The sequence below is a fragment of the Portunus trituberculatus genome, chromosome 17, assembly GCF_017591435.1.
Source record: "Portunus trituberculatus isolate SZX2019 chromosome 17, ASM1759143v1, whole genome shotgun sequence".
Lineage (NCBI taxonomy): Eukaryota > Metazoa > Arthropoda > Malacostraca > Decapoda > Portunidae > Portunus > Portunus trituberculatus.
The window spans coordinates 24,385,532-24,402,874 of record NC_059271.1 but is presented as its reverse complement, the minus strand read 5'-3'; the positions used below and the strand labels follow the sequence as shown (position 1 = coordinate 24,402,874).

Here is a 17,343-nt window from a genome sequence, read left to right as displayed (position 1 = left end):
GTTAAAGATATGAAGTCCAAGTGGAGAGCAGTAGAAAGCGGAATGCCACAGGGGTAAGTATTGGCACCAACACTTTTCCTCATTTATATTAATGACATGCCAGAAGGAGTGAACAGCTACATAAATCTGTTTGCAGATGATACGAAACTGTGCAGAGTCAAAGCAAAAGGAGGATTGTGAAATTCTGCAAGAAGACCTAAATAAGATCTGGGAATGGAGTAAAAAGTGAGAAATGGAATTCAATGTGAACAAAAGCCATGTCATGGAAATGGGAAAGAGTGAAAGACAACCCATGGGAATCTATAAGATGGGAGATGGAGTAGAACTAGAGAAAGTAAAAAAGGAAAAGGACTTAGGAGTGATGATGGAAGAAAACAATCAACCGGTAAGCCATATTGATAGAATTTTTAGAGAAACATATAATTTGCTAAGGAATATTGGAGTAGCATTTCACTACATGGACAAAGAAATGATGAAGAAATTGATAAGTACTATAATAAGACCCAGATTGGAATATGCAGGAGTAGTGTGGACCCCTCATAAAAAGAAACACATAAGAAAGTTGGAGAGACTACAAAAAATGGCTACAAGAATGGTTCCAGAATTTGAAGGGATGACATATGAGGAGAGACTAAAGGCTATGGATCTACCAACCCTGGAACAAAGAAGAGAGAGAGGGGATCTGATACAAGTTTATAAATTGATCAATGGAATGGACCAAGTGGATAATGAGAAATTGATCCTGAGAGAAGAATATGACATTAGAAGCACAAGATCGCATAGTAAAAAGCTGAGAAAAGGAAGATGTCTGAGAGATGTTAAAAAATATAGTTTCCTGCAAAGATGTATTGAGATGTGGAACAGTTTAAATGAAGAAGTAGTGTCTGCAACGAGTGTGCATACTTTTAAAGTAAGATTGGATAAGTGTAGATATGGAGACGGGGTCACACGAGCATAAAGCCCAGGCCCTGTAAAACTACAACTAGGTAAATACACCTGACGCGGTCGAGGAAGGACGCAGTGGCGTCGCTCCGAGAATCAGCTGATCTTCACTACCTGTTGTATAGTATTTGCAGTGGCCTGGGTGAGTAGTGTAGACTCGTTTTTTCATGAAATCAAGTGTTAGAGAATCATGAGTAAAGAAGAGATTCCATCTAAATGCAGGTATGAGACTAGGTAAAGAATGAAAGAAGATGAATATGTTGATGAGGGAGTAAGCACATTCAAAGGTTTTGATACGGCAAATACTTCACTATTTAAGAGAGTGTTGAATATTGAACGTAAACTAGATAAATGGATAAAGGAGAGTATGGGAATGAAACAGAATGAAGAACAGGAAAAAGAGTTTAAAAAAACTGAAAGAAAGGATAAAAAAAAGTGGAAGAAAACGAAGCTAGACTAAGAGCGGAAAATGAAGAACTGAAAAAGGAAGTAGCTAACTACAAGAAGCATATGGAAGAAGGACTCGGTAAAGCTGAGAAAGAAAAAGAGAAGCTGAAAGATCTAGTAAACAAAGAAGAGGAAAGAGTACAGAACGTGATTAAGAAAGAAGTACAAGCATGGAGAGTCCAAGATAAGAAAGATAAGGATGATTTTCAGGAGGTGATTCAAGAACAACTAAAAGAAAAAGATGAAAATATGACAAACAAAATGATAGGAGTCCTCAAGACAAAAGAAAATCTAGTTAGGGAAATTGCAGAAAAAAGAGTGTAATCGTATTTGGACTAAAAGAAAAAAATATAAAATATAGACCAAGAAGAGAAAAAAGAAATTAAATCAGTCAAAGACCTACTAAAAAATCTAAACGACGAAGATAGGCAGAACTTAGAAGAGGAAGTAGAAGAAATAAACAGAATGGGACCATATCAAGAAGGAACAACGAGACCAATTAAGATACTACTAAAATCACAAGCAGCAACAGAAGAAATATTATATAGAACAACAAAACTCAGAGAAACAGAAGGTTGCAAGGATATATATATAAAGAAAAATAGAAATGAGGAAGAAAGGAAGAGATACAACGAACTGGCAGCAGCAGTAAGGGAAAAAAATAATGAAAGGTCAGAAGAGGAAAAAAAAGGCCTTTTTTGGAGAATTCTAGGAGACAGGATAAGGAAATGGTATATAAAAGAGAAGGAAGAGAAAAAGTGGAACAAGTTTAACTAAAAGTGATAAGGGCAAGAGACTATAAATGATGTATACGAACATAGACAGGATTTTATCAAGTAAATTAGAATTAAGAAATTACATAAAGAAAGAAGAACCCGATATTGTATGCCTGACTGAAACAAAACTAAATGAGGCAATCAAAATAGCCTTGGATAATAGGTATAATGTATGGAGGAGAGACAGAGGGGGTAAAGAAGGAGGAGGAGTCATGATAATGTTAAGGAAGGAGATGGTGATAAACCAAGTGGAATGTGGGCGAAGGAAAAGCAGAAGTACTGTATGTTAAGATGCATATTAATAAAAAAGAGTTAACAATCATTGTAACATATGTGCCACCAAAAACAAATTCATGAACCAATCAAGAATATAAAGACATGATAAATGACACAATAAGGAGTCTAATGAGAATCATAGAAGAAAGGAGAAAAGTTATATTAGTGGGAGATTTCAACTGTAAAGAAGTGGACTGGGAAAATTATGAAAGTGGTATGGGGAAGAAGCCTGGGGAGAAAGATTCCTGAACCTAATGATAGATAATATGATGGACCAAAGAGTAAAGGAAAACACAAGATTCAGAGGAAACGACAAGCCGGCGAGATTGGATCTAGTTTTTACAAGGGGTATACAAATTAACGATGATATAAGATATAAGTGCCCATTGGGAAAGAGTGACCATATAATAATAGAAATGGATATAGAAGAGGGAAAGGAAGATAGAGACAATTCATATAAAGGAGACCAATTAAATTACAGAAAGGCTAATATTGAGAATCTCAAGAACTACTTTAAATATGTTAAGTGGGAGGAGATGGAAAACTCAGAGACAGTGCAAGAGAATATAACTTATTTTTGGAAATATACAAAACAGGAGTCAGGAATATGTCCCAAATATAGACCTAAAGAAGAAGGAAAGAAAGATTGGTTTAATGTAAGGTGTGTTAGGGCAAAGGAGAAAAGAGATGGAGCATGGAAAAGGTGGAGGAGAAATAGAAATCCAGTAAATAAGGAAAACTTCAAGGCAGCAAGAAATGAATATGTTAAGGTGAGGAAGGAAGAGGAAAGAACTATGAAAAGGACATTGTCGAAAAATGTAAGGAGCAACCAAAATTGTTCTACAGATTCATAAATGGAAAAATTAGGCAAAAGAAACAATAGAAAGGTTAAAAGGAGAGAACGGGATGGTGGAAGACCCAAAAGTATGGCAGAACTATTAAATAATAAATTCAGGAGGTCTTTACTAAGGAATCCAAATTTGAAAGGCCACAGGGTAATAGAGACAATCTATATGAAAGAGATTAAAGTAACCAAGCTTGAAATAAAAGAGTTAATGAAGGAATTGGATGAAGAAAGGCAATGGGACTGGATGAAGTCTCAGGCAGAATACTGAAAGAATGTAGGAAGAACTAGCAAGTCCTATATACATCATAAAATGCTCAATAGAAAATGGAACAGTACCAGTAGAATGGAAAAGAGCTGAGGTGGTTCCCATATATAAGAGCGGAAGGAAGGAAGAACCTTTAAATTACAGACCGGTATCACTAACTAGTGTAATATGCAAGATGTGTGAAAGAATAATAAAGAAACAATGGATCGAGTTCTTGAAGACAACAAATTAATATCAAATAGCCAATTTGGTTTTAGAAAAAGTCGGTCGTGTGTAACTAATTTATTGAGTTTCTACTCTAGAATAGTTGATAGAGTACAAGAGAGAGGGATGGGTTGACTGTATTTATTTGAATTTAAAAAGGTGTTTGACAAAGTGCCACATGCAAGATTACTATGGAAGTTAGAGGAGAAGGGTGGCTTAAAAGGAAGCACATTGAGATGGATGGAAAATTATTTGAGGGGGAGAAAAATAAGGACTAGTTAAAGATATGAAGTCCAAGTGGAGAGCAGTAGAAAGCGGAGTGCCGCAGGGGTCAGTATTAGCACCAATACTTTTCCTCATATATATAAACGACATGCCAGAAGGAGTGAACAGCTACATAAATCTGTTTGCGGATGATATGAAACTGTGCAGAGTTATAAAGCAAAAAGAGGATTGTGAAATACTGCAGGAAGACTTAAATAAGATCTGGGAATGGAGTAAAAAGTGGGAAATGGAATTCAATGTGGACAAAAGCCATGTCATGGAAATGGGAAAGAGTGAAAGACGACCCGTGGGAATCTATAAGATGGGAGATGGAGTAGAACTGGAGAAAGTAAAAAGGAAAAGGACTTAGGAGTGACGATGGAAGAAAACAATCAACCGGTAAGCCGTATTGATAGAATTTTCAGAGAGACATAATTTGCTAAGGAATATTGGAGTAGCATTTCACTACATGGACAAGGAAATGATGAAGAAATTGATAAGTACTATAATAAGACCCAGATTGGAATATGCAGGAGTAGTGGGGACTGCTCATAAAAAGAAACACATAATGAAGAGACTACAAAAAATGGCTACAAGAATGGTTCCAGAATTTGAAGGGATGGCATATGAGGAGAGACTAAAGGCTATGGATCTACCAACCTGGAACAGAGAAGGAGAGAGGGATCTGATACAAGTTTATAAATTGATCGACGGAATGGACCAAGTGGATAATGAGAAACTGATCCTGAGAGAAGAATATGACATTTGAAGCACAAGATCACATAGTAAAAAGCTGAGAAAGGAAGATGTCTGAGAGATGTTAAAAATATAGTTTCCACAAAGATGTGTTGAGACGTGGAACAGTTTGAGTGAAGAAGTGGTGTCAGCAATGAGTGTGCATAGTTTTAAAGAAAAATTGGATAAGTGTAGATATGGAGACGGGGCCACACGAACATAAAGCCCAGGCCCTGTAAAACTACAACTAGGTAAATACACACACACACACACACACACACACACACACACACACACACACAGGAAAGCACTTCAGCAGGCGTTGGAACCTGACCTAGATGTACGTATAGGGGGATAGGGGGCCATAGGGTTCTCCTGTCTCCATCATAAATAAGATTTGGAAATTGTATAGATGGAAAAATTAAAAGAGGCAGAGCTAGGTGGCACGGCCAGATGTATGATATCAAACACCATGTTGTGAAAACCTGCAATTTATTGAAACACCTGTTGGATCAAGGAGATTGACTGATAATGATATGGATAAGGACTTCTCTGGATTTAGAGAGGAAAGAGGCAATATGAGGAGGCTGTTAAACGTGGAAAGAGAGATAAGAAGGAGGTGATGTCAAGTTTAATGGACAAGCAGGACAGACTGATAACAGAAAACACAGAACTAAAACTGAGGTTAGAGGAATGTGAGAAAGTAAGGGTAATAAATCAAGAAATGAAGGAGGAGATACAGGAGATAAGAAACAAAATGATATACTAAAGGCTACATGTCATGACTATGAAGACTCCTTAATGAGCCTACAGAAAAAAGTGCAGGATGGGATCGAGGACAGAGTAAAAAATAGAATGGGTGAAAACAAGGTGGAGGAATTACGAATTGCATGAAAACAGGAACAGAAAAAGGAAAAAGGAAAATTTTCAGAGGTAGTAAGGAGGCAAATTCAGGAAAGAAGCATAGGACACTGTTATACAAGTAATTAAGGAGAAAAGATCTAGTGAGAGATACAGTGGATAAGAGGAAATGTTTCTTAATTTTTGGGATGAAAGAAAAAAGAATCCAAACAAGTTCATGAGAGAGCATGAAGAGAGAGAATTGACCAAAACTATTATTAAACAGGTCCAGGGCAGCATATAGGAGTTGGACCAGGAAGTGGAGGAAGTGATCAGGTTGGGAAACTTTAGTGAAGGGGGTAAGAGACCATTGAAAGTGAAAATGAGATCCCAGGTGGCAGTGGAGGAAATTATGACAAGGAAAGGGAATCTGGCAGATGATACTGAATGTAAAGATATATGGAGAAAAAGAGATGAACCTGGAAAAGAGGGAAAAGGAGAAAGTGCTAAGAAATGAAATTAAGGAAAAAAATGAGAAAAGGACAGAAATTGAAAAAAGAATTTCTCCCGGAGGGTTGTAGATATGAGACTAAAGTAATGGTAGCTACAGAAGAAGATCATGGAGGAGGTAAGAAATTAAGAGTGACTTATACTAATATAGATGGGTTCTTATTCAACGTTTTGGAGGTTAGAGATTATTTGATAGAAAAAGTGCCGGATGTAATGTGCCTCATTAAAACAAAACTAAAAGAAGAGATCCATGTTAACTTTAAAGAGGAGGGATATAATTGCTGGAGAAGAGACAGGGAGGGTAAAGAGGGAGGAGGAGTGCTAATAATGGTTTGTGATAATATGTGTGTGGAGGATGTGCAATATGGTGATGGCATGGTGGAAGTAATGGGAGTAACAATCAAAACAGAAATTGAAAAATAAAGAAAATCATAGTTACATATGTGCCACCTAAGACAAATACATGGGGAATTGAGGAACATAAAGATATAAAGAAAGATGATTAAGTGCTTAGATAATATGATAAGAAGAGATGGAAGAATACTATTAGTTGGAGACCTTAACTGTAAAAAAATAAACTGGAGAGAGATGGAAGCAGTGGGTAATGCTGGACAATGGAGTGAGGTGCTACAGTTGACTATGATAAATGCAATGAATCAGTGGGTGGAGGAATCAACAAGGTACAGGGGGGAAGAAGAACCATCATTGCTTGACCTAGTATTCACAAAGAAGCTAGAACTCCCTCCTAGCATACAAAACCTTAGTCCAATGGGAAGAAGTGATCATGTGACAGAGTTAGAAATACAGGAGCAGGATGGGATAAGATAAAGCGATGACTACAAAAAAAGAGAGAGTAAATTATGCAAGAGCAGATTTTGAAAAATTAAGACAAATTTTTGCTGATAATTGATGTAGAAACATTATGTATGGAAGGAATATACAAGGGAAATATGGAATATTCATACAGGAATATAATGAAGGAGTAAAGAAATACAAAACCTTAGTCCAATGGGAAGAAGTGATCATGTGACAGAGTTAGAAATACAGGAGCAGGATGGGATAAGATACAGAGATGACTACAAAAAAAGAGAGAGTAAATTATGCAAGAGCAGATTTTGAAAAATTAAGAAAATTTTTTGCTGATATTTGATGTAGAAACATTATGTATGGAAGGAATATACAAGGAAAATATGGAATATTCATACAGAAATATAATGAAGGAGTAAAGAAATACATACCTATTTATAGAGTTAAGAAAAATATACACGCTTAGTACAATGCTAGATGCACAGAAGCTAAAAGGGCAAGAGATAAAGCTTGGAAGAAACTCATAAAACAGGGAAATGATAACAGATGGCAGTATAGGGATGCAAGAAATGAATATATTAGAGTAAGGAGAGAGGAAGAAAGAAACTTTGAGAAAGATGTGGTGCATAAAAGGAAAGACGAACCCAAACTTTTCTACAAGTTTATAAATAGCAAAACGAGGAACAAGGAAACAATAAAGAAATAATTAAAGGAGAGAAGATATACCAAACAGAGAAGGAAATGTGTGAAATAATGAATGAGAGCTTAAAAACTGTCCACTGCAGAAGATTTCACAGAACCTAATAGGACATTGCATTGGCAAGGATTACAGGAGATCACAATCACAGTGCACAAAGAGGATATTGGAAGATGATTGGATAAGTTGGATGTCAGAAAAGCAATGGGGCCAGATGGTGTATCAGTCTTGGTGTCAAAAGAATGTAAAGAGCAACTGTTGGATCCAATTTTGGAAATGATTAAAAGTTCATTAAATGAAGGGAGAGTTCCACTAGAATGGAAGAGAGCCAACATAATATCTGTATTTAAAGGAGGAAAGACAACTGAGCCATTAAATTACAGACCTGTGTCACGTACAAGTGTTATGGGGAGGCTGTGTAAAATAGTTATCAAAGAAAATGGTTAAACATCTAGAAGAACAAGAAGTTATATCGAACAGACAATTTGGATTCAGAATGGGATGATCATGTGTCGAACTTATTAAGTTTCTACTCAACAGTAATAGAAAGACTGGAAAGTAGAGATGGATGGATAGACACAGTATACCTGGACATAAAAAAGACTTTTGAAATAGTCCCTCATGGAAGACTACTTTGGAAACTAGAGAACATAGGGGACTGCAAGGAACTTTGTTAGACTGGATAAGAGATCATTTGAAGGACAGAGAGATGAGAACTGTGATCAGAGATACATACTCATCTTGGGGTAAAGTGACATGTGGAGTGCTACAAGGGTCAGTGTTAGCCCCCATTATGTTCCAGATTTATGTAAACAACATTCACAATGGGATAAACAGTTATATTAATTTGTTTGCTGATGATGCAAAGCTGCTAAGAGTAATCAAAACCCGGGAGGACTGTTTGCTGTTACGGGAAAATATAAACAAAATCTATGAGTGGAGTAAGAAGTGGAAATAGGAGTTCAATGCCAAGAAATGTCACATAATGGAACTAGGAAAAAATAAGAGGAGACTGGTATGGAATTATGTGATGGGAGAGGAACAAATAATGAAGACTAAAGAAGAAAAAGATCTGGGAGTGATTATACAGGAAAATCTGAACCTCAAAAAACACATAAGTAAGATATTCAAATTAGCATATAAAATGTTGACTAATATAAGAGTGGCATTTCAATTCATGGACAAAGATATGATGAAAAAAATAATAACAAGCATGATACATCCAAAGCTGGAATATGCAGCTGTGGTGTGGTCTCCAAGCTCTAAAAAAGATATAAGAAGATTAAAATGGATTCAGAAGATTGCAACAAAGATGGTGCCAGAACTTAAGGACCTTACTTATGAAGAAATGCTGAAGGAAATGGGACTGTCAACCTTACAAGAAAGAAGAGAATGAGGAGACCTAATAACAATGTACAAGATAGTCAATGGCATTGAAAAGATAGACAAGGAAGACCTGGTGCTGGTGATGGAAGAAGATAGAAGGACAAGAGGACATGTAAAGAAGAAGGATATTGGAAAATACAGTTTTCCACATAGAATGGTGAAAAAGTTGAATGCATTGAGTTATGAAGTTGTTACAGCACATAATGTGTATAATTTTAAAGAAAAATTGGATAAATGGAGACATGGAGACAGGACACAATGAGCCCCTAGACCCTGTACAATGATACAATGCAACTAGGTAAATACATGTAAACACACACACACACACACACACACACACACACACACACACACACACACACACACACACACACACAAGTTAGATAAATGTAGATATGGAGACAGGTCACTATGAGCCCCGCTCGAACCATGTAACATACAACTAGGTAAATACACACACACACACACACACACACACACACACACACACACACACACACACACACACACACACACACACACACACACACACACACACCACGCTCCATGGAGGCGGACGTGCCTCCTGCTCAGGTGGCATCTAACTAACACTCCACACGCTAAGCAATGTGCTTGAGTGAGAATGTTATTGGTATTGAGGGGCAACCAGAGTGAGTGAACGAGTGTACAGAGTGAACGTAGCCTGGTGGCGTGTACATGGGAGTGATCGGAGGTGTGAGAACCTCCACACTCCAAACGACAGGCGGGAACCACACAAAGGCCAGCCATAGCAGCCGCCAACGCATCCCACCACACACACGTAGCTACCAGGCCTGGCCCCCAGTGACCACACACCCACATGCTCCCAGGAAGAGTAAAAAAAAATGGATAGACCGGTGAAATAAATTACCAAATTCAAAATATGTTGATGAGGCCCAGGAGCAAAGCCGAAAGTGGCCAGTCAAAGCATGAGTCCATCTTCAACAGGGCAACAATGCAAGGTAGATTGGTAATGTTGGAGAAGAGATTTGAGGAGTTGGTGAAGGAATTAAAAGTTCAGAGGAGTGAGGAGGAGCAGGATAGAGAATTCCAAAGGCTTTGAAGGAAAGAGTTAAGAGACTGGAGGAAAATGAAAAACGATTGGTGGATGAGAATGCACACTTGAGAGTGGAGGTTGAAAAATACAAGAGACGGTTGGAGGAGAAAATGGAGAGAGTAGTAAAGGAGAAAGATGACTTTAAGGAAATGATTAGTGAGCAGAATGAAAGGTTTGAAAGGAATGGGAACTGAAGAAAACACAATGGACTGAGTCGAGGAAGCAGAGATGGTTGGATTACAAGAAATAATTAAAGATCAGTTGAAGGAAGACAAAAAAGAAAGGTCCAAGGAACTGGTTAATGTAATGAAGAATAAGGAAACATTGATAAGGAAATAGCAGAAAAGAAGAAGAGTGTGTTAATATTTGGGATGAAAGAACAAAATATAACATATAAGCCTAAGAGAATTAAGGAAGAATTAAAAACGGTAAGAGATCTGTTCAAAAATCTAAATGATGATGAAAAAAGACCTACAAGAAGAAGTGGAAGAGATCCATAGACTGGGTCCGTATAAGGAGGAGTGAGCAGACCGATTAAAGTAGTACTGAAGTCACAACAATCTGCGGAGGATATCCTATATAGAACATCAAAGTTAAGAGAGATAGAAGGTTGTAAAGAGGTGTTTGTGAGAAAGAATAGAAATGAGGAAGAGAGAAGATATAAGGAATTGGTGGAAGAGGCGAGAAGGAAAAATGATGAGCGGTCTGAGGAGGAAAGAAAAGTTTTTGGAGAGTTATAGGAGAGAGAGTCAGAAAGTGGTATGTGGAAAGAAGGAATGCGGAGGAACCCCTAGAGGAGCAGTGGGTGGACCGTAATGTATACTAATATAGATGGGATACTGTCAAGTAGATTGGAATTGCAAGACTATATGATGGTGGAGAAGCCTGATATAGTGTGTTTGACTGAGACAAAATTGCATGAAAAACAAAGATAAATTTGGATAATAAATATAATATATGGAGAAAGGATAGAGAGTAAAGGTGGAGGAGGAGTTATGATTATGACGAAGAAATAAATAAATGTGGATAAGGTTTGGTATGGGAAGAACAACAGAAGTGATAAGCATAAGGATAAAAAGTGATGGAAAAGAATTAATAATCATGGTGACCTATGTACCTCCTAAAACAAATTCTTGGACATTAAGGAATACGACAATATGATCAAGGATACTTTACAGAGTTTGGAAAGTGTATTATCTGGAAAAGAAAGGTGATACTAGTAGGAGATTTTAATTGTAAGGAGGTGGATTGGGAAAATCTAGTAAGTGGTGTTGGAGAGGAAGCATGGGAGAGAGATTTCTTAATCTAATGATGGAAAATATGATGGAACAGAGGGTGAAGGAAAATACTAGATATAGAGGAGATGATGAACCGGCTAGACTGGATTTGGTGTTAACAAGAGAAGTGTACCTATGTGGAGATATACAATACAAGTGTCCTTTGGGAAAGAGTGATCATGTGGTTATGGAAATGCAGATAGCAACAACACAGCGAAGGAAGGACGAGACATACAGGAGTGGTAGATTGAATTATAGAAAGATGGACACAGAAAGTTTGAAAAATTATTTCAGAAAATTAGATTGGGAGGAGATGTTACAAATCAGAGAAGTGCAAAAAAAATATGAGATTTTTATGAAATATTATAAAGAAGGAGTTATGAAATTTGTACCAAAGTATAAACCGAGAGAGGAAGGAAGAAAGGATTGGTTTAATGCAACTTGTGTTAAGGCTAAGGAAAAGAGAGATGTGGCTTGGAAAAGATGGAAAAGAGCAGGAATATACTAAATAAGGAGAATTATAGAGTGGCGAGAAATGAGTATGTGAGGGTAAGGAGGAGGAAGAAAGAAAATTTGAAAAAGATATTGTAGACAAGAGTAAGGAACATCCAAAATTGTTTTACAGGTTCATAAATGGTAAACTTAAAAGAGAGTCCATTGAAAGATTAAAAGGAGAGCAAGGGATAGTAGATGACCCTAAGAATATAGCGGAATTGCTAAATAATAGGTTTCAGCAAGTATTTACTGAAGAAACAATGTTTGTAAAGCCTCAGAATGTACAAGGAAATGTGCACATGGATGACATTAAGATACCTAAAAGGAGTTATATAAAATGTTGGAGGAACTTAAAGATGATAAAGCGATGGGACCAGATGAAGTTTCAGGAAAATTATTGAAGGAGTGTAGAGAAGAATTGATTGATCCATTATATGATATTATAAGGTGTTCATTAGAAACAGGGAAGTACCAGTAGAGTGGAAGAGAGCTGAAGTGGTGCCCATTTATAAGGGAGGCAGTAAGGAAGAGCCTCTTAACTATAGACCTGTGTCTCTAACAAGTGTGGTCGGTAAGATTTGTGAGAGGGTGATAAAGAAATATTGGATACGGTTCCTGGAGGATCATAAGTTATTATCGGATCATCAATTTGGCTTTAGGAAAGGGAGGTCATGTGTAACAAATCTACTGAGCTTTTATTCAAGAGTGGTTGACAAAATACAAGAGAGAGGGATGGATGGACTGTGTATATTTGGATTTAAAGAAAGCTTTTGACAAGGTACCTCACATGAGACTGTTATGGAAATTAGAGATTTATGGAGGACTGAAAGGAAAAGTGTTAAAGTGGATGGAAAACTACTTGAGATGGAGGAGATGAGAACGGTAATAAGGGATGCAAAGTCGGACTGGTTGGTGGTGGAGAGTGGAGTCCCACAAGGCTCAGTGCTGGCACCAATACTTTTCCTTGTATATATTAATGACATGCCAGAGGAGTAAACAGTTATATTAATTTGTTTGCGGATGATGCGAAGTTGTGTAGGTGTGTGAAGAGTGAAGAAGATTGTGAAATTTTACAGGCAGATCTGGATAAGATTTGGGAGTGGAGCAAGAGGTGGCAAATGGAATTTAATCTGAGCAAAAGTCATGTGATGGAGATGGGAAGAGTGGAAGACGGCCAAGAGGGTCATATAAGATGGGTGAAGAAGTAGTGTTGAAAAAGGTGGAAAAGGAAAAGGATTTGGGAGTGATAATACAAGACCATGGGCAGTTTGAGGCTCATATTGATAAGATGTTTGGAGAAACGTATAATTTGATAAAAATATTGGATTAGCCTTCCATTATATGGATAAAGATATGATGAAGAAATTAATTAGTATGGTAATTAGACCAAGATTGGAATATGCTGGAGTGGTTTGGTCCCCTTATAAAAAGAAGCATATAAGGAAGTTGGAGAGATTGCAGAGAATGGCAACAAAAATGGTTCCGGAATTGGCAGAAATGACCTATGAGGAGAGATTAAAAGAAATGAATTTGCTTACCTTGGAACAAAGAAGAGAAAGAGGAGATTTAATACAGGTTTATAAACTGTTGAATGGACTGGATGAAGTGGATAATGAGCAAATGATGTTGAGAGAGGAAAACTTAAATAGAACTACAAGATCGCATAGTAAAAAGATAGCCAAGGAATATGCTTGAAGGATGTGAAGAAATATAGTTTCCCACAAAGATGTGTGGAGGTGTGGAATGGTTTGAGTGAGGAGGTGGTGTCAGCGAGGTGTGCATAGTTTTAAAGGAAAGTTGGATGTGTGTAGATATGGAGACGGGCCACACAGTATGATACCCAGGCCCTGTAAAATTACAACTAGGTGAATACACACACACACACACACACACACACACACACACACACACACATCACAAGAGAAGGTATGAGGCCAATAAGAATCAAACTTAAGTCACAAAAGGATGTAGATGAATTGGTGGAGAAGTCATGGAGGCTAGCCCAGCAGGAAACAACAAGGAAGATTTGGTTGAGAAGAGATCTCGGTGAAAAGGAAAGAGAAATGTTAAATGAGTTGAGAAAGGAGGCTTTGAAAAAATGAAGAGAGGACAGAAGAAGAGAAGAAAGAGTTTTTCTGGAGAATCTTGGATATGAGACTGAGGAAGTGGTTCATAACCCAGAAAAGTACAGCAAGAAAGGACTAAAGAAACTTACATATGAGCGAAATGTAATGTATTCCAACATAAATGGAGTGATATCGGGATTTTAGAACTCAACGATTACTTGAGGGACAAGAACCCAGATATTGTGGGTCTTACTGAAACAAAACTGAGAGAGGGAGAAGACCTGATGAAGGTTGGAGAAGGAAATATAACGTTTGGAAAAGAAATAGAGTAGGTAAGATGGGAGGAGGAGTGATGTTGCTGGTTAAAAAGATATAAAGGTGGATCAAGTGAAAAAGGTATGGGAAAGGCAGAAGTGCTAAAGATCAGAGCAGAAACTAATGAAGGAAAAAGAGGCACTACATAGTGGTGTACGTACCACCTAAGACAAATGCATGGTCAGTACAGGAATATGAAGAAATGATAAGTGATACAGGAACATGTCTGGAAGAAATGTTGGGTGGCTGTGAACGAACTATAATGATGGGAGATTTTAATTGTAAAGAGGTGTGTTGGGAGGACTGGTCAATGGAAGGATCAGAGACAACATGGGAAATACACTATTGACACTGGCAATGGAAAATGTGTTAACTCAGTGGGTCAAAGAAGATACTAGGTTTGGAGGAGAGGAGCATCGTCAAGACTGGACTTGGTCTTTAGTACAGAGCCAATGGTCATTGAGGAGATGAGGGTGGAGTGCCCTTTAGCAAAGAGTGATCATGCAGTTTTGGAGTTCAAGGTGATAGACGAAGAGAAATCTAGAAGAAATGAAGAATATAAAGTGGGAAGATGGAATTATGCCAAGACAGATTTTGGAAACCTAAAGAAATTCTTTCAAGAGACAAATTGGATGAAATTCAAGAGTGCTAAGGAGCAAATGAAAAGTGGAAGGAATTTATAAAAATATACAAAGAAGGTGAGAAAAATTTGTACCAATAAGACAACATAGAGAAGTTGGAAAGCAGGACTGGTTTAACGATAGATGTGAAAAGGCTAGAACAAGAAAAGAGGATGCATGGAAGAGGTGGAGAAGGAAAAGACGGATTAAGCAGTGGGAAAGTTACAAAAGAGCAAGAAATGAATATGTGTTGATTAGAAGAGAAGAAAGAAAGAAACAAGAAAAGGATATAATTGATAAATGTAAAGACCAACCAAGGCTTTTTACAGACATGTGAACAACAACATCAAAAATAGAGAAAGTATTGAAAGTTTAGAAGTAAATGGAGTATACAGTGAAGATCCCAGGAAATGGCAGAGGCTATGAATGGATGCTTTCGGAAGGTATTCACAAAGGAGACTGCTTTTGACAAACCACTGGTAATGGAACAGAAAGGGATTATGAAGGAGTTTCAAGTAACTGTGGAGGAGATCAAGAACATGATGGGGAGTTTAGAAGTGAGAAAAGCTGTGGGACCTGATGGGGTATCAGGATGGATTTTAAGAGAATGCAGGAGCAATTGGCAGAAAAAGTTTGTGAAGTAATTGATGCCTCATTAAGGGAAGGTGTAGTGCCCCAAGACTGGAAAAGAGCTAACATTGTCCCAATCTATAAATCAGGTAACAAGAGAGACCCATTGAACTATAGACCAGTGTCACTTACAAGTGTGGTAGCTAAGATGTGTGAGAGGGTGGTGAAGACTAGATGGACAGACTTCTTGGAGAAAAATGACATACTTTGTGAGTGTCAATTTGGTTTTAGAAAAGGGCGTTCATGCACGACAAACCTGATATGTTACTATTCGAGGGTGATAGATGTAATACAGGAAAGAGATGGTTGGGCTGATGGAATATATCTGGATTTAAAAAAGGCCTTTGATAAGGTACCACACCAGAGACTGATCTGGAAACTTGAAATGGTAGGAGGAGTGCATGGCAGTTTACTAAAATGGATGGAAGACTTTTGGTAGGAAGAGAAATGAGAACAATAATTAAGGACAGACCATCAGAATGGGGATTGGTGGAGAGTGGAGTTCCACAGGGATCAGTGTTGGCACCAGTAATGTTCGCAGTCTACATAAATGACATGGTGGATGGGGTGTCCAGTTATGTGAGCCTATTTGCAGGCGATGCAAAATTGTTAAGAAAAGTGAGATGTGACAAAGATTGCGAACTACTCCAGGAAGACTTGGACAGAATATGGAAATGGAGCTGTACATGGCAAATGGAGTTCAACACGACAAAATGCAAGAAAATAGAGTTTGGCAAGAGTGAAAGAAGAATCAGGAGTATGTACAAGATAGGAAATGAAGACATAAAACCAGTCATGAAGAAAAAGACCTTGGGGTGACAATTACCAATGACCTATCGCCAGAGAGACATATAAACAAAATAATTGGAGAAGTATTGAACTTATTGAGGAACATAAGAGTGGCGTTCGTATATCTAGATGAAGAAATGATGAAGAAAATAATTACTGCAATGATAAGACCGAGGCTTGAATATGCAACAATACAGTGGGCTCGAACTTAAAGAAACACATAAGGAAACTAGAGAAAGTACAGAGGGCTGCAACGAAAATGGTGCCTGACTTAAGAGATTTGACTTATGAAGACAGACTGAAAAGAATGCAACTTCCAACCCTGGAAAACAGAAGAGAAAGGGAGACCTGATAGCAATATACAGAGTGATGATTGGCATGGAAAAATGGATAGGGAAGATCTGTGTATGTGGAATGGAAGAATGTCGAGAGGGCATGGGAAAAACTAAAATGGCCACTTATAGGAGAGATGTGAAAAATATAGCTTCCCTCATAGAAGGGTGGAAGCATGGAATAGTTTAGACGTGGAAGTGGTCAACGCAAGGAATATTCATGATTTTAAGAAAAAGCTGGACATTAATAGATATGGAGACGGGACAACACGAGCATAGCTCTTTTCCCGTATGTTACAATTAGGTAAATACAATTAGGTAAATACACACACACACACACACACACACACACACACACACACACACACACACACATTAATGTTTGATTCATATAAGTAAGTGTCTTTACACTATTCACAGAGATTATGCAGAAAGTATTGAGGCACAGCTGAAGTCCTTCAACATGATGGTGGATCTGCTGTTCCCTCCACCAGACATCCTCCCATCACAGGTGCTGACTGACCTCAGTCAGCGCAGGTGTCTCTATGCCATCTTCGTCACAGCTGAAAATGAGAGCCATCACTCCCTCACCCTCAACATTCTCCACGGCAGTCCACAAGGTATGGTTCAACATGTTTGTAGAGAAATTTGCCTTGTTTACTCTCTCTCTCTCTCTCTCTCTCTCTCTCTCTCTCTCTCTCTCTCTCTCTCTCTCTCTCTCTCTCTCTCTCTCTCTCTCTCTCTCTCT

At 37.9% G+C, this 17,343-nt stretch overlaps 1 protein-coding gene across 1 annotated transcript in view; it reads left to right on the top strand.

Moving 5' to 3' along the window:
• The window catches only part of LOC123505243 (nuclear receptor coactivator 5-like), a 53,979-nt gene that overhangs the window by 17,654 nt on the left and 18,982 nt on the right, over positions 1–17,343 (top strand). The window contains exon 7 of the mRNA XM_045256452.1: positions 17,016–17,215. Within this exon, the coding sequence (XP_045112387.1) occupies positions 17,016–17,215 (200 nt within the window). The remainder of the gene's footprint in view (positions 1–17,015; positions 17,216–17,343) is intronic.